We start from the raw sequence: 20,479 nt of genomic DNA, 5'->3' as shown, positions 1-20,479 counted from the left end.
CCCTTTGGGATTTTTATTCTGTTTTTTATCTAACTTCTGTGTGTTTATTCATTTATTTTTTATCATCTGAACATGTTTCTCTAATTAAAGTTTGTGCCATCATCAAGACTTCTGACTCTGATGTTCAGCCTTTATTTATAGTTTTTATTTCTTATGAGAAAAGTGAGAAAACGTTTTCGGAAAATGTGATCGTTCAAAGCATGTGGTGATTAGAGTCAAACAATGTGAAATTCTGAAAAGCTCAGAAATTCATGAGTATTAACTGCTGCTGCTCATTGAGGAGAAAAACCTCAGCTGTGGTGCAACAGTGCCCCCTAGTGGAAGACTGATTGTCAGTGTCTTCAAGTCTTATTGTAAAATGGTTTAGAGGAATGCAAAAGTAAAGAATGCATCCGCAAAAATCATTTTAATTAGTCTCACATCTGGCATTGAAATAAAAACATTAAAAATCATCATAAAAAACAAAAAAACAACATGAATTATATTTCATTATCTAGCAGAACTTTAGAAGACAAATATGAGTTTTGATGATCGTGACAAATGCTCATTTTCATTTAATTACAACATTATTTCCAAAAAAGCATGACCTTTTCTTATATATATATACATATATATATATGCATATTTGTTTTTTATTTTTGTCTCTGATACTCCAGCGAAAGAAAAGGGAGACAAAAAGACAATAAAATCCTTTTGATGGGATAAAAACTTTTTAAAAAGGATTTATCTTAGGACACAAGTTAAATGTAATTAGATAAATTAAAATAGCATAATACTAATATAACTGTTTATATTTTAAATTATATAAATCACCTGACAACAGAAGGCAACATCCTTTGGTAGTTTTAATCTTCAGGTAAAAGCCTTCGAGGTTTCATTCAGATAAATCCGTGTCAAACAGGTTGTATGACGGTTATATAACAGTGTAGATGTTTAAAAAAAACCACACAATGTGAGGTTGTAAATCTGTGGTCTCTTTAAAGGGATCCAGCCAAACCAGGAGGATGTATAATGTGAGGAAGCACAGAAGGAATGCTGCAGGAAAATGGAAAATGACAGAATAAAATGGAGTGGAAGGAGCAGATGTGGTTCACTGTGACTTGTGATTAGGAGGAGGGTGAAGAACGGAGAAGAAAGAGAGCAGAGATGAGCTGTGAGTCTGGCTGATTGGTTTCCATGGACACTGCTGATGAGGTGTGTAGGGCTAAATAAAAGCCCTGGTCCATTTGGGTTGGGGAGGAGCCCTGTCATGATGTAAAGGATGTAAATTTTTTCCAGCGAATTTGATGTTTGTTTTATAGTTTGGCTAATTTTCCTCTGGGACTTGCTATTTATAATTGTGTTTTCTGTTTTTTTTTGTTTTTTTGTCTTCAATTAGTGTGATCTGAGGTGTTGCTGCCCCGCTGCTCCTCAGGCTTCCGTTAAGCCCCTTAAAAAGAAAACAAGTGATTTTTATTTAAATGTGCAAATTAGAGTACTTCAACTTTGGGCAAACATTGTGAATAATTGCAAATTGTCAATATTTGTTCATCCTTTTGTTAATTCAGTTTGTACAGACATACAACTAATTATTAATAATCAATACAAAAAGGCTTTGCACATTGATAAAATAATATTTATTTCTTTATCATGTGTATTCTTGAAAACATTAAGCACCTTTCACTGAAACACTATACAGAAAATTATCTCTGAGTAAATAAAATAGGAGCTAGAGTCGCTTTGAAGACATTTCTAGCTTTTATTCTCAGATCAATAAAGAAACAAAATGTTAAATACTGAGCAGAGGCACAGCTAATAATTTCCTCTCCCAGATTTCTCTGGTTCTGGTTTTGAAGATTGTGGTTTTAACCCTTGTGCTATCCTAGGCACTTTACCATTGGGAGTGGGGTCATCTAGACCCACTAGACAGTGCTCTGAACTTTTTTCTTCAATGATTTGTGATCTTCACTGGTGTCCATGGATTACATGAAATCTTTCCACCTTTATCCACCTTTGTCATGGTAGGGAGAACACGTCAATGCACGGGTGGGGTCATCTAAGAAAGCACAAGGGTCACGTTGTGTTTACCTTGATTTCTCTGGAATATCTGAGCAAAGACCCGAAATCTCTATGCTAAATGAGAATTAGGACATTTATGACATCCAAAAAAAAGTTTGGATCAACCAACCTTTGAAAGTTTAGAAAGGAAAAATCAATTCCTGCATAAAAATAGACTTGCATGATAAAAAAAACATGTTTTGTTTAAGTTGACATACAGGTTTGCAGATAATTTTCCTTGTTAATAAAAATAAGATTAATCAACAATAATCTTAATTTAAGAAGAAAATATTTTAAGAAAACAGTGTCTTCAGATTGTTTTTTTCTTCTTCAAATTTAGTTTTAGCTTCGTCAATAGGTTAAAGACCAACTCCAGCGGATATATTGTTTTGGGCGTTTTTAACAAGTTTCTGTGGCATTTTTCTCATGACGCAATACATATATAAAGAAAATTAAGCTTAAAAATGTTTTTCTGAATTTTTTTTAACATTCAAACTGTTAAATCAACAGCAGACCAAAAAAAGCAGTTTGAAAAAGATGACAGAAAAAAACGCCACAAGCTCTGTGTTCTGAGCGCTCAGCATTGGGGGGGAAAGGGGTGGGGTCGCCCTTGCCAACAATTTTTAAAGAACTCCTGCCGCTCTGCAGAAACTACATCATAGAAGACAACAGGTTTTTGGATTTTGGCCCAAAACGGCATAATTGTCATTAAAAGAACACTAGGAATGCTTTAAAAAGAGATAAAACTAACAAAAAAGTGCAACCGGGAGCCAATGAGCAGGCATTATCTAAACCAAGGTCATTGGCTGACATAGCAGTGTGGGGGTCTCAGGTGAACAATTACATAGGGCTCCCGTTTTATAAGAATTTAAAAACTGAAATCACATTTAAATGTTAAAGACATTTATTTTATATCATATACACTATTTTTACTTGAAATAACATTACATTTATTAAATGCACTAATGTGTTGATCCCTCACTTCCTAGAAGGATCAAATGATGTTATCTGCCTATTCTTTTATTTGTCAGCTTTTACTAAAGAAAAAAAAGAACATTTTTTTAAGAGTTTTTTTTTTCTTTCTGTTCTTGTTTTTCCTATTTTATTTATTTTATCCCTCCTTCATGTGGGAACCCCTGAGGTTTCTTCTTTTTTTCCGGAATCCGTTTTTTTTAGGAGTTTTTACTTACCAAGAAGGAGGGTCTAAGGGCAGGGAGGTAGAGTTTGTTAGTTCAATTTAGTATTTTCCTATTGAATTCTATGCATTCATGATCCTTTTGATTTTATGTTTAACTTTTTCAATTACCGATCCGAAGCCCATCGAGACGACAGTTGTTGTGAATTTGGGCTATGCAAATAAAATTGAATTGAATTGAATTTCTCTTACAGCACTTTTGGAAGTTTGGCTTTCTCTTTGCCTTTTCCTCTCATCACAGCCCCTCAGATCAGTCTGCTTCATTTGACCATTAAAAAAAAAATGCTTTAAATCATTTAATCTCTGCTAGTGTTGCCAGATAGAGTCATGGTTTTCCAGACTTAAACTCATCTATAGACCACCAGAACCGGCAAAAAAAAAAGTGATCAGTGATTTATTTGCAGTAATAATCATCCATTATTCATTACTTCCTGATTTGATTGAAAGTCCAAGTTTAACATATTTTTAACGATATTACATCCACTATTTTTGCAGTCAGAGCAAAACATGAAATACTGGATTTCTATTGAAGTTTACTTACAACCACTGATTCTTTTGGTCAAATATTAAGAATAGTAAAACAGGAAAGTGAAAAAATATAATTAAATTCTGTAGGAGTTGTAGTTTAACTCATTAGTTTAGCATGAACTAAAGTAGAAATTGTTTTGTATTTTTAGGAGGTCCCAGGCAATCGCCAACCTTTGCCTAATGTTAGGACCGCCCCTCTAGACCCACTTTCTGCTCAATATTTTATGAATATTTAGGAGAGATTGTTAGGTCAAACCAGAGGAAACTGATGTTTCAAGGGATTTCATTTTAAAAGTAAATAAAAATAGAAAAAAAAACACAAAAGAAAAAAATCAAATAAAAATCTAAATTAATGTGATATATTTATTGTTGTATTTATTGTGGTAAATTGATAAAATATTATGTCTTGTATAGGTTTTTCACCATACATAACCAGCACCTCACCATTACTGTTTAAACCTCTCAAGAAATTGAATAAAGCAGAAGAAAACCGAATAGTGGATGGTGTGTGAATTCCTGCTTGGAGAACTCCATGGATGCTTTCCCCTTTCAAGTGGGGCATAATACCTTGACAGAGATAATAAGGAAATCATGGGGCAGTTCTCCACAGTTTTCCACACGGTTCAGACTCACTTCTAAAATGGAGTTTAGAATCTTAAATAAAACACATGAAATATGATTTTATTCTAAGAAATCACATACGCTCTACCAAAAACAGATTTGAATGGCGAGATGGTGCAAACATTTACACAATTTAGCAGCATGCTAAATGAATCCAAACAAAGCCCAAATGATCCACCTCCCACTGCCATGCCTGACATCATTAACCATTCTTCTTGTTTGTTCAAATAGTATTCTTCTGAAAAGTGTGAAGGCAGAGCCCTATACTGTCATCAGTAATCATAGAGATCTAGACACGTGGGAATCTAACCCGGAATTTAGTCTGTCTGGTGGGTTGCTGGTGTAACGGTGAGCTTATAAAGACACAAACCTTTTCCCTGGTCTGTTTCAGAGATTACAGACTGGCCTTCCATTTAAAACATGCTATGGGTACCTCAGCAAACTCTGGGGTCGTCTGGGTGCAGGAAAAGAAATTGAGATTCATAGAGTGTATGAAGCAGATCCACACATAAAACCCCGACAGCTGGGTCTTGCACTATTGCTCAAATGAGAGCAGTGAGTGGTATGCGTGTCCTCTGCAGAGTAAAGACTTCGGGGGGGGGGGGGGGGGGGGGGGGGGGGGGGGGAGCTTCAAATATCTGCAGGGTTGGACGTTTTTGGGATGTTGATAAGGACTTCTGCCAAAGAGGAAAAAAGGGAAGGGTTTTTATCTGCACCATGGCTCAGTAAAAGACAGCAAAATTACATAAAATTGCCACTAGCAACTTGTCTATTTGCAACCTTGCTGCATTGAAAAGGCTGCTTCCCAGCAAGCAGAAACTGACCTGACATTAACAACACAACTCACACTCCCAAAAGAGATGGATACCCTGAAAAGAAACCCTGAAAATATCCATGAAGTTCTAGAGCAATGTTTGCATGATTTTACAGTTTTTGTCAGTCGCTTTAGTACATTTCTCAGATCAGAATGAAATTCCCAAAACTATTTGTTCAATCCTCACATCATGATGTCACTTGTGCACATCATATAAGCAGTTTCTCACTTCTTTGAACAAGTTGCAATTGCTTTGGTACATCCATGCAAATGATTATGTGCAATTCTCTGCTCTTTGCTACATTATCAATTGTTTATCTCATGTTGATCAAAATGTATTATATAGTTCACTGTGCAATAGTCTTACTCCTCAAAACTCCTAGTCATTAGTTCATCGTATAAGTCATTAACTGCAAAATGGTTGACCAAGTTGTCATAATGTGACAAACATATTTCGCTGCATTGCAAGAGAGGATATTCGCTGTGATGTGGATGAGAATTTGTGGCCTAACATACAGGAACGACAAGAAGTGTAGGAAGACCACACCAATTCCTACTGCACTGCCTGTACTTTTCCCTTTGTGTTACTGTTTGCAGTGTTTTTTTTCTATGTTGGTATGACATGGTCTGTCAACAAATTACAATATGAACAATAAAAGTGTAAATGTGAATCTTGTCCAGTTTCTTTGAATCAAACAAAAAAGGTGTAACTTACATTTTACAATAATTGTCATCCAAACTTTAGCCATAGTTTCCATCAGAACCTCCCTCTAAAGTACACAGTTACATTGACAACATGACTTAGTCATTTGACTGTCTTGTTCGTAGACAATGACACAAGGACTTGACATTCTGATGGCACTGACATGTTCAATGACAAAAAGACTTGAGAGATGAACTAAAGATTTTGAGCAAGTTACAGGCTTTTGCAAGAAATCCATAGTGTTTTGCTGCTTGTACAAATTGTTGTGAGAAATGCACACACGTATTTGCAAACTTCAATTCTGATCTGAGAATTGTACTAAAGCGACTGAGAAAAACTGTAAAGGATTCAGGTTCATAAGACAAGTCACTTCTCTTTAGGTGGATGGTTTAAACATCTGGGAGGTCTGTTCGCACATGGAGGACAGGTGGAGCACATTTTTTTTCCTATGGGTGCTGCAAGCAACAGGTTGTAGAGAACACTTATAAAACACATGAAGTCAAGTAGGTGAGACGCAGGCATGTCTTACAGATTTTACAGTCAGAGTGAATGCAGCATTTGCACATCAGTAAGGAGCCAGTACTCGCATCTTACAAACAATTAGAGTGTGGAGTAAGGATATTGTATGACATAGGTGTGTGCAAATTACATTAGCCTTATGAACACTACTTCACATTACACTTACAATACCACATTTACAACAATGGTACAATCCTATTTTTTGGCATCTCTGACGGTGACTGAGCCCCAAAAGAACTGCCAGAAATACCTGTGCTCCCTTTAAGATGCATCTGCTACATGTCTGCAACCCTCTACAACAGGCCTGAACAACCAAAAAAAAGTACAGCTCCTGGACGGGTCAACCTCCCTATGGGTACATGTGACTATGGTTTCAGCTGTTTATCTTTAACACATATTTACCAACACAAATACGGGAGTTGAAAATGAACCTTAGCTGGGGAAGAAATCTGTAGGAACTCCGGTTAAACTTCACACTCCTCCATGACGAGAGAAGCCCTTTGTAATGGTACTATTGGAGAGAAAAACCTGGATGCGTTTCTAGCTATGAACAAGTCCAACCAGGAAGACAACCTATGGAAGAACCAGAACGTATGGAGAATGGAGAGACTTCATCTTCCAACTGGCTAAGAAATGGATTTAGGACTCTAGATCCCCATGATGACACTACTGGATGAGTAGATAGATAGATAGATAGATAGATAGATAGATAGATAGATAGATAGATAGATAGATAGATAGATAGATAGATAGATAGATAGATAGATAGATAGATAGATAGATAGATAGATAGATAGATAGATAGATAGATAGATAGATAGATAGATAGATAGATAGATAGATAGATAGATAGATAGATAGATAGATAGATAGATAGATAGATAGATAGATAGATAGATAGATAGATAGATAGATAGATAGTCTCCAAATTTAGCATGTTATCAAATCACATTGTTTATAAAAAGCGCTCTTTATGTATCGCAGCTAAAAGCGCTTCTGATCTATTATTGCTCTGTGATGCTTTATGAAAACTTAATTTCCAAAACGGCTCTTTGTTTCAGACATTTGCTGTGAATGCACAAAGGTCTCCAGTTCAGGAACTTATAGTTGGTCCATAAAAATCTTATGAACTGCAGTTTGTCTACATGAATCACAGCGTCTGACTGCATCAGCAGCATGGGCCCTCTTACAGCTCAGTTTCAATAAAGGGATTGCTTCAGGACTTCCTCTGACTCATCTGACTGCTTCTACAAACAACGTAGAGAGAGCTTTCCTCCAGAAAAGCGCTGGTTCATGTGTGCGCTGCGGTCCATTAGTTTGTTCACACCAACATACCCCGTCTGAAACAATCACCTCTGGGTTGTTGTGTACAACATGACTGAATCCTCAAGAACAACCAGCACCAGCTTGATGAATCATGTAGTTTGCAAATGAACTGCAAAATGCTCATCGCGCCACAGAACTACTTTGCAATTCTTAAGATGCTGCTCTGGCTGGAACACTGGGGGATGTGTCACCAACCGAAAATGTCAGAGGCAGACAGCATGTTCACTGAACTGCGCCAAAACTGGACCATAGACCCTAAAATATTTACTGCTGAGATTGCAGAAAATCTGTGAAAAGGGGAAGTGCAGAAGCCCTAAGGGTTAGAGTCAAAAGTCCCCAAAGAAGTTTGAGAGAGAAAACAAAAGGAAAACTGCAATTTTCCAGCAAGTGTAGACCGTACCATGGTTTCATTAAATCAATAGGGGAAAGTAGAAGTCGTTTTAAATCTTGTCATCTTACCTCAACAAACAGGAAGCACGGGAGGATTGTGCTGCTGCTCTTCACACCTGGTTTCTGCTCAGCTGCCATCCCTTTGTTTTTTTCTCTGAACCAACCCATCTTCCCAAGTCCTTATCCTAAAGATGAAGAGACCAGAGAGCAAAAGTTGAGAGAAATTCATTTAAAAAAATGAGCAGAAGGGATTTGCTCAGCTTCTAATCTTTATCTTTGCTAGAGATTTCTTTTAAAGAGAATTAAAAAAAAAACTTAATACACATAGAGAAATATTTAGTTGGTCATTTGCAGTTGCAGAGATATACAAGCAGTCTTGTATCACTAATGAAGAGTTCGTACCAATGAACAATAACCTGACATTTCTTTAAGTGTGGTGTTTTTGAAGAATCCTCTCTTTTTGTAGTTTTTCCAGTCTGCTTCCTGTGTTTTACCCTTTTCAACCACCAGAGGTCCTCTGTTCCTGCGGACTTCCCTCTTTCATGCACCATATACCCTCCCAAGACTGGTGTTTTTCTTTGGAATCAGTTTGAGGTGATCCGTGACGAGTTGAGAATGCATTTTAAGCATATTAAATATGCTGCTGCTTCTGAAGGCTGCATTGTACAGGGTGATTGATGCCACCACAGTGTCATAGAAGGTCCTCAGAAGTGGCTCCTTGACCCCAAATGACTGCATTTTCCTCAGGAGTTTCAGCCGGCTTTGTGCTCACAGCTCACATTAGTCATCAGAGTTCTGTGTCATCATCATTGGAGACGTGCCTAAAGTCTTGTCTCCAACGATAAAAGTCGAGGAGTCTTGTTAAGCAAGAGAAAGGGGCCCAGGACAGTCCCCCTGGGGGCCCTCAGACTTCAGCTTAGAATACTTGTGAATTTTTTAGAACTTGTGGGGTGAATATACAGAGCATGATGAACTGCACTGCATTATTTATTTCTATACCAGTCTTTACACTAAATTTTTACTAAAAAAAAATCCTTTCTATTCAGAAAGGCAAGTCAAAGAGCTTAAAAATGCAAAAAGCTTTACCACCATTAAAACATTTAAAAGAAAATTCATAAAAATAGAAAAATCATCGTGATGTAAAGCAAATAAAAAAAACTAATAGTAAGCGATCACAAATGATTCTGATTCATTTATCTGTTAAAAAGTAAAAGCAATAGAAATTTAAAGAATAACTTGATGCTTTGGCTTGTATGTTCTTTAATTTTAAAGTTGATCAAGTTATTTAATTTGGATATGGATTCTTAACTATAAATTTAAATTGTATAAGGTTTTTAATTCTTTTCCACTCCCCGGGTAATGTTGATAAATCTTAAGTTTATAAAAGCATCAGGAAATGTGTGGTGTGTTCCATGATGGTTTGTTTTCTAAAACTCTTGCAAGGTTTTTAATAAACTTAAGAGCTCCCAAACACTTAAAGAGAACTGCGTTTTGACAGTGCCTTTAATCATGTTATTGGCCCCTGAAAAAGTCTTGTTCGGGTCTCAAAAAACTACAAATTGGCTCTGCAGTACCTCACACCCACTTTTAAACATACATTATTGTAATTTTTGCTATCTTAATCAGTGATTTATAAAAATATGTTTATGCATATCTGCAAGATGATAAAACAAGCTAAAAAACATCTTTTTACATTGAACACCTGACAGATAAGCTCAAAAAATGTAAAAGGACGAAATGAAGAAAGAGCAAGAATCCGCACACACAGCTGGTGAGCTGAGATTTGGATTTGCTAGGGTCAAAGGGCAGCACTTGATTATCCAGCGGTATGTGAGGATTGATCAATTTCCTGTTCATTTTTTTTATTTATCATGCTTGATGTTTAAAATTCCACTCCAATCATCTTTGGATTTTAAAAAAAAAGCGTTTTTGTTTTTTTAAAATGACCAAAAAAATGGTTGCTTTTCTAGGTCATACTTTCTGCAGAGGGGCAAGAGGTCATAAAAAATTCACCTCTGAGTTGTATCTGGAACTGTTGGCCCTGAGTAAGCCCACCGCTACTTCCCATCATCCATCTATTTACACTGCTGTCCTGCTGGTTTACAGCCCCTCACAATCCCAACATAATAATTCCTGCGTAACAAAAGCGGTGAGCAGTGTTGAAGCTATCCAGCCGTCCAGTTTAGATCCAGATTCCAGCTCAGATGAGGAAAACAAAGACGTTTATGGATCTATTGGTCTGACAGTGGCTGCATCAGAATGGAGCGGAGCAGGGAGCTTGTGGCCCACCCATCGTAATTTCTATGTCACAAATACAACATTTATTAGTAATTTATTAATACAAAGATACTCAGAAATGCAGTTTTAGGCTTAATTTTCTTCATGTATGTCCTCTGTCGTCATGAAAAATGCCACAAGAACATGTTAAAAACATCACCTCCATCAGAATGGGCCTTCAAGTTTCCTTTTGTCATGTTTCCTTTTGAGAAATACCGTCTAGTATTTCCCCACCCCCCTGCTGTCTATTTAATACCTTTTTGGTCTTAATTTGACTTGTTCAAGTTGAGAATTTTGACAGATTATTTATCTTTTAGCTTTGTCATATTTAAGTTGAATTGTTTTTGCTACTGTATGTATAAATGTATATGAGCTTCTGCCACGATCCTTCATCGGCTGCATTTGGTTCCTCCATCAACTGCAACTCCTGACAATGTTGTTACCACCCTGAACCGACATATTCTTTGCTACAGTAGCAGTCAGACAGTCCACTTCTTCCGTATTAATGTAACTCCACGAATCCCAGTTGGGCACATTCTCTCACTTGAAAAGATAAGAGAAGCCTGTAGTTTTCATTTACCACAACTATGAGAGACAAAATAAGAAAGAGAAATCCGGAAATTACCATCTCTGATTTTTTAATAATTTATTTGTATATTATGGTGGAAAAAGTATTGGGTCACCTACAAACAAGCAGGATTTCTGGCTCTTACAGACCTGTAACTTATTCTGTAAAAGGATCCTCTGTCTGACACTCATTACCTGGATTAATGGCACCTGTTTGAACTCGTCATTGCCATAAAAGACACCTGTCCACAACCTCAAACAGTCACACTCCAGACTCCACTATGGACAAGACCAAAGAGCTGTCTAAGGACACCAGAAACAAAATTATTGACCTGCACCAGGCTGGGAAGACTGAATATGCAATAGGTAAGCAGCTTGGTGTGAGGAAATCAAGTGTGGAATTGTTAGGAAGTGGAAGACATACAGGCCCCTCCAAAGTTTGCTAGAGAGCATTTGGGTGATCTAGGAGAGGATTGGGAGAATATCCTATGGTCAGATGAAACTAAAATAGAACTTTTTGGTAAGAACTCTACTCGTTGTGTTTGGAGAAGAAAGAATGCTGAGTAGCATCCAAAGAACACCATACGTACTGTAAAGCATGGGGGTGGAAACATCATGCTTCAGGGCTGTTTTTCAGCAAAGGGACCAGGACGACTGATGTAAAGGGAAGGATGAATGGGGCCATGTATGGTCAGATTTTGAGTAAAAACCTCCTTCCATCAATCAGCAAGGGCATTAAAGATGAAACGTGGCTGGGTCTTTCAGCAGGACAACGATCCCAGACACACTGTCCTCCTAGCCAGTCTCCATCTCAACCCCATAGAAAATCTTTGGAGGGAGTTGAAAGTCTGTGATGCCCAGCGACAGCCCCAAAACATTGCTGCTCTAGAGGAGATCTGCATGGACTCTAAGAAGTATATTGACTGATTTTGCAACTGATTTTCTGTTCAACACTGAGCTTCTCTGGAGCAGCAAAATTAAACTTTTAAAAGGAATGCCCGAACTACAATCACAATCGGTTTTTTTAATCATAATGTTTGAATTTGATCATACAGCAGAAAATTCTGACTCTTGTTTTGAGTCAACAACACTTATCCTGAAATCAAACAACCATTTAAACACTGAGGCTCGAGCAAAAACACTTACAGACAAGAATTTGACCCACAGAGAAATATTGATGTTTTTTTTTGGTTTGGCAAGTAGTATCAAAGAAGTTAGAATAGTTATATTTTAAAGAAAATAAAGTCTTGATTTAAACTTCTTTCACTTTTGGCTTTGCCCATCAGGGGTTGCCACAGTGAAACAACCCTCCCCTGAGGATGGGTCACATAGTTAACTTGGCAATGATTTTACGCCAGATGCCCTTCCTGATGCCACCCTCTCAATCCAACTGGGCTTGGGACTGGCACAGCAGCAGAGAAGGGAATAGGGAGCAGCCTGTAGTTGAACCCTGGTTTCATGGACGGAAGGTGCTGCAAACCAGCACGAGCTAAACCAGCCCCTGTAAAGTTTTGATGTAACCCTTGTGCTATCCTAGGCACTTTAACGTTGGGAGTTGGGTCATCTAGACCCACTAAGACAGTGCTCTGAACAATTTTTCTTTAATGATTTGTGATCTTCACTGGTGTCCATGGATTACATGAAATCTTTCCACCTCTATCTACCTTTGTCATGGTAGGAATAACACGTTAATGTAAGGGTGGGGTCATCTAAGATAGCAGAAGGGTTAAACAAAAATGTTCCTTCCTTCAAATTCTAGCTTTACCTGCACAAAGGAAAGGCCTGAGAGATATATAACAATGGGGCGGCCGTGGTGCAGCGGTAGGGCGGGTCGACCCATGATCATAATATTGCAGGTTCAATTCCCGCCTTGCACTAAACAAGGCACTAAACCCCACCTTGCCTCTGGTGATAGGTTGGCGCCAGTGTTTGGCAGCAGAGCCGCCACCAGTGTGTGACTGGGTGAAAAGCAATATATAAGTATAAGCCATTTATACACCAAATAAAGCATCCAGCCAGGCTCTTAGCAGGCTTTCAAACATCATAATATGCCCACCAAGTCTGCTTTCAGAGAGCTTGTTTTTGTGTGTGATGCCTGTTCCAAACAAAGGAGTATCTGTGAGGGTAAAATGCAAAAGTCTCCAGTGCTTTGAAGCAACATGCAAAGCAGAAGAAACAAGAAAGAGAAGGAGCAATGCAACCAGAGAAACAGAGATGGGAACTTGGACTTAAGACTCAGACTTGAGTTGCACTTGAGTCCCACGCTGAGGCTTAAGCTTTGATTCGAGTTTTAGGTTTGGGACTTGTGAACATTATTTATTTTCTTATCCTCATTTTTAGCATAAGGATTTGGCTGTCAGCTCTGAATATAGGAACTCTCTTTTGAGTAATTTTGCACGTGTTCTTGCAAGTTGGTTTATTGACAATGTGTGACGGTAAAATATTCATTTTAAAATTACAACTGAAGACTTGAGACTGGACTTAAACTTAAACGCAAAGACTTGACTTGGACTTGGAAACAGGGACTTGTGAGCATCTCTGATGAGAAGTAAATTACAAACTATCTGTCCAGAAATGGTGGGGGGAAAAATCAAGATTTAGGAAGAAAATTCTGAGCTAACATGTTTGATGGGAGTGATTTATTCTCAGCCTTTTCTAAACTCTGACAAGGGTGACGAGCCTGCAGCTTAATTAGTATGGAAAAATCTGTCATCTGCTCACTGTGCAGAACATAGAAACAGTGCTAAAGGCTGAATAAGTCACTTTTTTTGTCTGCTTTTGTGCTCTATTTGCTTATCTTCTGAAATCTGTGCTCACAGAAAAAATGAAATCGTATTTAAGCTGCTCTCTTCTTGTTTATGATTCAATCTGTTTTGATATAATTACAGAAAATGAACTTTTACACGTGAGCTTCAAAATCCTTTTCAGGACCATTCAAATAGTTTCATGTTTACAGCATTATTATCAAAACAAATTAAAACCCATCTTCGGTTATATTTCTCATGATGAGCTGTCAGTCCTCCTTTGCCAGCTCTGAACACACTGAGTGAGGTGTAAAAACATGTCATGAGTGTTGATTTAAAACCAAAACCAGTCTCCTTTAGACAACTCTCAGTAAAATCCACCTGCCTTTAATATATCCGTAATAACATGACAGACTGAAAAGTGTTTTTTTTTCCAAAATAGACTCAATTATCTGATTGAAGGTTATGAGAATGTTATTATTTTCAAAAAAACTATATGACCTTTGATCATGGCCTCCATTACTTAATAATTAAGCAATTTTACACGAATTAAGTGCATAAAATGAAATAAACAATTTCGGAAAAAATGGACTACGATGTGATTTATACTTAAAATGTAATGATAGAATAGTAAAAGTAATGATATTATGTTCTAAAGATACTGAGAGTTGGATAGTGGTACTGCTTGCACCTTTAGAGATAACCAACAAAGAAAAGATTCACATGAAGAACTCTTCAGGACCTCCACTTTGCTGAAGGCCAAGAAAAGGAGAACTTGCAGGACTGATTCCAGAAAAAAAGAGGAGCGACAGAGGGACATCATCGTCCTCCTTCTGTGTCAGGTGTGTCTGAGAAAAATACTGCTCCAGCCCAAGGCCAAAACAGAGCAAGAAGAAGCAAAGCATTGTGGTCCAGTGCTGTTCAGATCAGTCAGGAGGGTTATGATCTGTGACGAAACAAAACAACCCCCATCCCATAAAGGATGGCAAAGCATAAAAGAGCCACAGCATCGGAGTTCACCTGAACCTGGAGGTCTGGGATCTCTGCTGTCTGCCACCTTCAATCCTGCTTTGACACCATTTACACCCAGCAAGTCACCACTGGGTTTATCACAAAGTCAGAAGACCTGCCAAGATACCCCATTTTTAAAGAAGATCTAACAAGAGATTGCAGATTCTCACGGGCAGAATCTGACTTGGCAGCCTGGACTAATTTCTAACTCGAGACATATGAGCACAATTTAACTATTTTACCTTCAAACACATTGAATTCATCATTTAACAATAATGTTGCATTGGGTTGACATGTTGTGCTGCATTTCAACAGTAAACTTCTTTGCACACATGTTCTAAGGTTGTTATTTTGGTGGCCAAAAACCAGAGCAGCCCAAAGCTGTAGCTGTCAGGTAAGAGGAGTGTTACCATAAAATACCAATCTTTGAGAAGAAAGTAAATAGTATTTACTTAAGAACTGACTTTAGTCAAAAGTAACTGGTGATATAAGTGCTAGATAACAATATAAATCTTGTTCATGTCCCTTCAGGGGTCCCCACCGCAAATCAACTTTCACTGATTTGCACAGCTGGTTCTGCAGAGAGTTGACCCCCGGATGCCCTTTCTGACGCAACCCTTTATTTTATGCGGGCTGGGGACCAGCACAGGTCAATGTCTGACATTAAATGGTTTTCTTATTTATTTTCAGTTCCTGACTGTGGTTCTGTGATGGCTTAAATATGAGTTTTAAAATATTTTTTTTGTTAAATATGTTAATGATAACAGAAACCCATAAGTGATGCTCTGAAAATGTCCTGAGACATTATGAAAACTCACCTGCAAATGTCATTCATTTTTGCAAACAGTTGCAAATAATTTTCTTTTAACTGTGACACGTTACACTTGTATTAAAAGTTGCCAAGTTGCAACTAAAGTGCAGTTTTTGAAATAGAATTGTGATGCGAAGGGCCTGCGACAGACTGGCGACATGTCCAGGGTGTACCCTGTCCTCCCCCACGAGTGGCTGGGATACAACGGGTTTAGAAGATGAACGAATGTTGAACGGCTCCTGGTTTCAACTGTTTTACAGCAATGGAGCAACATTTGCAAGTTATTCTGACAGTGAAAAAGCAAGACTCTTTGTAGGTTTAGCTGACGGCTTATCAACATGGTTTTACTTGCAAATGAATCTTAGTGTGAATCAACAACAAGGATTGCACACAGACTCTTCAGTGAATTGAAAAATCAGATAGTAGGAGTTACGTTCTAAAAATAACTTGCGATAAGTGAAATCCACAAAGTAAAGATACAAAGACAAAAATGCAAAGAATTTTTTAAAGCGGTAAAACTCCTCAATACACACTTTATCCACTTTTCTCTCTTGTTTAAATGTCATTTAAATTGTAATAATGAACGTAGTTTGCATAGGTGATGTGGCACGAAGGGGATTGATTGGCAAAATCAACAGCCAATCAGGACGCAGAACACAGGGCGCTAAAAATAAACACAAGTAAGAAACATTGCAGTAGTAGTATAGTTGTTGCTACTTGATTTTTGGACATTTCAAAATGTTTTGCTTCTTACAAACGATGTTTAAAAGCTCTACTAACGTTTTGAGACACTAACTGCTTTGCTTTGACATGTCGACATCAACAGTTGTCTGAGCAATGAGATGAAGCCCTTACTCCAAGGGATAAACGTACTTTGTGTCAGTGTAAATCTATGAAAACACCAGTTCAAATGTAAGCCAGTACATGGAGGGATCTAGTTAATCTTATAATCCTATTCCATTGGTTTTAGGTTCAGTTTTCCTCAAGTAAATATTACTCTTATTCTTTTTTGCTATCTGGATTTGGTCTTATCTGCTTCTCGTGTAACTATTTTCACAAGTTTCAACTAAACTAAGCAAAAAGCTTGAAGGGTTAAACAAAAAGGTCCATCTGGACTTGATTGCATTAACCATGGCTGTGTGAAAAGAAGCTTAATCTGATCAATCAGTTGGAGAGCATAAAGTCTACCTGTTAGTGGAGACAAGACCATAATGGGTTTGGTCAAAGAGACAATCCCATCAATCTATTTAAGCTGGGCGGGAGTCAAAGTCAGGAGGGACAAAGAAGACACATCAACACACACATTTTTTTGCAGGTCATCTGAATGCAGCATTTGCAGCTTTATTTGAAGAGCATAGACCCAGTCAGACACATGTCCTCTGCTCTGCTGCTGCAGTCCCACACTGTGCTCCAGGACAAACCTCGTGCATGCATGCTCATGCAACAAACGGACACAGCAGTGTGGATCAAACTGCCCTTGCCAGGAAAGGCGCCTGCATGAGAGTTGTCTCTTTTAATGTTTGAATCCAAACCTGTCTTCTGATTTTTTTGTATTATTTCTGTCATTATGAGAATCAATTTATAGAGATGGGAGATTTCTTTTTTTTCAATGGGTTTGCCCTGAAACTCTTCTGCAGGCATTATTGTCCCATCAATCTTGCTCCTGTCAGATCCATGTGTTTACTCAGCAAATGCAATCCCACTGACCATATGCCGAGCACATGCACACACAGAGGCTCTGCGCACAGGCAGATGAAGACATTATCAAAGAGCTCCCACTCCTCGGATTATTTTCAAGAGCCTCCCGCAGCTTGAAGAGTCAAGGATGAGAAAGGAATTGGATTAACTGTGCCGGCTAATTAAGCTTCTGTTTGGGGAATACCCCCAGCATGATCCTAAAACACAACAGAGATAACCCTCCCATCAGCAGGCATGTTCAGGCGTGGAAGGGCAGCAGACCCGTTACAAGAAAATAATGCAAAGTTGTGACTCAAAGAAGACAGTTTACATTGCTCTGCCTAGAAGTAATAAGAAGCCATTCCAGTTATTGTAATTTCAGTTATTTCAACCTACCTTAAATACCTTTAGGAACGTCTGCTGTGTTACGACTCCTAAGTGCTGGCCATGTCAGCTTTGATTAGGGTAAGGAGATGTGGAAATATCCAGTCTTTGTTTATCTTCCTCCTCCTTCTCCCTGTGCTCACCCTGCTGGTCCACAGTGAAGCACGACAGAGCAGTCAAGGAGACAGCAGGAGTGGCGTTTTCAGATCGTGTACAGACACACACACACATACAAAGGCGTCCTTTTAATTAGCTTGTTCCAACAACCAGCTCTGGCTAATAAATCAAGTGGCTGAAATCACCTCCTGTGCTGCGACGCTCCAGATGAGAAGATGCAGAGACAGAGGGAGCCCGATTGTGAGTGTGAAGGAGGAAGAGTGTGTGAGGGAGGCAGTGATGGAGAGCACGGAAAAAAGGGAAGGAAGGGAGGGCATGCGTTATGTGTGTCAGCTCATTTGTATTCAAAGCCTGTTTGCCTCTCCATCTTTCTCTTTCACACTCCCTCCATCCTTCTCTCTCTTCATCTCCCCCCTCTGCATCTCTCCATTCAGCCCTGCCCTTTCCTTTCCTGGGAACCTGGCTTGAACATTACAGTAAAGAGGAGCGAAAGGATGCTGCAGACCAAAGAGATGGTGTCTGAAGTGTGAGAGTCCTTCAGTGGAGCAGGATTTGGAAGTGGGTCAGCGATAGATGACTATTAATAGGCCCGACAGGAGAGGATGCAACATCTCAGGTCAGAATTTATCACAAAGACAAAGACCAGGCTGCTGTCTTTGTGAGAAATATATATATGTATATATATCTTTTTTATTTAAGCTGATAGAAGGGGAGGGCAAAGGGGTGCGGGGTTGCTCGGTCTCGCCCCCAACTCAGAGGTGAATTTCCAATGACCCCTGCTGCTCTGCAGAAACTACAGTGGGGCAAAAATGTATTTAGTGAGCCACCAATTGTGCAATTTCTCCCACATAAAAAGATGAGTCACTTTCATCATAGGTATACCTCAACTATAAAAAAACAGAACGAGAAAAAAAAATCCAGAAAATCACATTTTAAATTGAACTGAATTTTAAAGAATTTGTTTGTAAATTGCGATGGAAAATAAGTATTTGGTAAATAAAAAAAGTTAAACTTAATACTTTGTTAATTACCCTTTCTTGGCAGTGACAGCAGTGAAATGTTTTCTATAAGTCTGCACAGGGTTTTCACAAACTGTTGCTGGAATTTGGGCCCATTCCTCCAAGTAGATCTCCTCTAGAGCGGTGATGTTTTTTCGGCTGTTGCTGGGCAACACCGACTTTCAACTCCCTCCAAAGATTTTTCTATAGTGTTGAGATCTGAGGACTGGCTGGGCCACTCCAGGACCCAACATTACTCCTGCTGGTTATAGGTAGGGCTGAAAGCTAGCCTAGCTAGTATTTTGATCCATTCAGGCATCTCTGAGTACGGTATTCCTCTAAAAACCTGCTCTCTGAGCACCAGCCCTTCCCAACCCACGAAAACAAGTGGATTCTCACATTGGGATATAGACCCAGGCTAACACACACACCCACTTTCTCTGCTGAGCTAGCTGTGTTTGGCATAAATACTTTCATTTTATAAGCACAATAAGCATATCTTTGCAAAAGTTTGGATGCTGTTCGTTCTTGTGGGCAAAATGCAGAAACGCTGCCAAGGCCGGCTCGAGGTTGACATGATGAAATGGGCGCCACCCACACAGAGTGAAAGGCGGTGCAAAAACAGCTGAAAATCAGGGGAAATCTTTAGCGTGTATTCAGACTGGACACATTTGGTATGCTTAAAGTGAACCAGAGTTTGTTTCCCCCCTTTAATCCAAGCAAATTTTCAGTCTAAATACAAACAAGCGTACCCTGGTCCAGGACCAGGAACCACTCTCGTACCCATCTTTTGAGTGTGCTCAGTTCATTTCCGATCAGACTGAGCTCCGGTTCGCTCTGAGATTCCTCACTCTAAATGTCCTCCGTGCTGAAATTGATCAGTGAAATATAAAGTTTGAATAAACGAACTATCCCAAAAAAGGATTGCAAAACTTAGGACTTCCATTTCTCTCATCACTTTGCCTCACCTTATAATTCCAAGGCCAATGAGTGAAGAGATCTTTAGTCATGTGGTTTTTTTCACAAGCTTTGGTTCTGAACAGAAATGTCAGGTTGATGGCAGTCTAAATATAGACCAAACACAAGATTCAGGACTTGATTGAGTGGACTGGGTCCAGACCAAATATTTTTTCTAGTCTGAATGCACCCTTAACTATTTTTCCCTTCTGGGTCAGATATTGTTAGGACTTTCCTCTCCCAGTCCAACATCAACATTTGTTGGAGTAAAAAGGAGACGTCAGCGTCTTACTCCAGCCATGAAGCGGCGAGCTTCTCACACGTGGGAGCGGCGACGGAGGAAGCCATTGTGGGAAATCAGGGCTGGTGATTTTCCAGAGGAGCTGTGGATCCAACAATTCCACATGACACGCCCAACTTATGATGAGCTGTGTGACACTGTGGGATCTCTGGTGGCGCCCGCTGTGCAGTGACCAAGGATGCCAGTTCCTGCCAAGAAGCGCATCGCCATCTGGTTGTTGGTCACGTGACTAATTTAATTTGAAAAAATGTTTCTATTGCAGTTTTGCAAAACATGTCCATTTTGACACACATCAAAAACCTCAGTTCTCCCTTAAAAATAGTCCCAAAAACTAATATCAGATATGTGGCTGTATTTTTATGTTATAACATTTTTTATAAATCATTAATATCTTATTTAGTTCTCACTTAAACTGGATCAATAAAAAGTTGAAAGATTAAGTAACGTAAAAACTATCTGGCAGCATTATGATTACTTTACTAAAAATTTTGTTTTCATTTAA

At 38.7% G+C, this 20,479-nt stretch overlaps 1 protein-coding gene across 4 annotated transcripts in view; it reads right to left on the bottom strand.

Moving 5' to 3' along the window:
- The window catches only part of LOC101162604 (phospholipid phosphatase-related protein type 5), a 66,051-nt gene extending 47,931 nt beyond the window's left edge, over positions 1–18,120 (bottom strand). Inside the window, exons 1-3 of one of the 4 annotated variants that reach the window (XM_020705500.2) lie at positions 17,907–18,120; positions 17,617–17,751; positions 8,203–8,318 (exon numbers count right to left, since the gene is read on the bottom strand). In XM_020705500.2, coding sequence (XP_020561159.1) covers positions 8,203–8,301 — 99 coding nt within the window. In that variant the 5' untranslated portion in view covers positions 8,302–8,318; positions 17,617–17,751; positions 17,907–18,120. Of the gene's footprint in view, positions 1–8,202; positions 8,319–17,616 lie in introns of all 4 variants that reach the window. The other 3 variants (XM_020705501.2, XM_011478601.3, XM_011478602.3) reach the window with 3 other exon arrangements.
- Positions 18,121–20,479: the final 2,359 nt, after the last annotated feature.

The sequence above is a fragment of the Oryzias latipes genome, chromosome 8 (assembly GCF_002234675.1).
Source record: "Oryzias latipes chromosome 8, ASM223467v1".
In the NCBI taxonomy this organism is placed as follows: Eukaryota; Metazoa; Chordata; class Actinopteri; order Beloniformes; family Adrianichthyidae; genus Oryzias; species Oryzias latipes.
The sequence above is the reverse complement of the archived record's forward strand: the minus strand, read 5'-3'. Positions and strand labels throughout refer to the sequence as shown.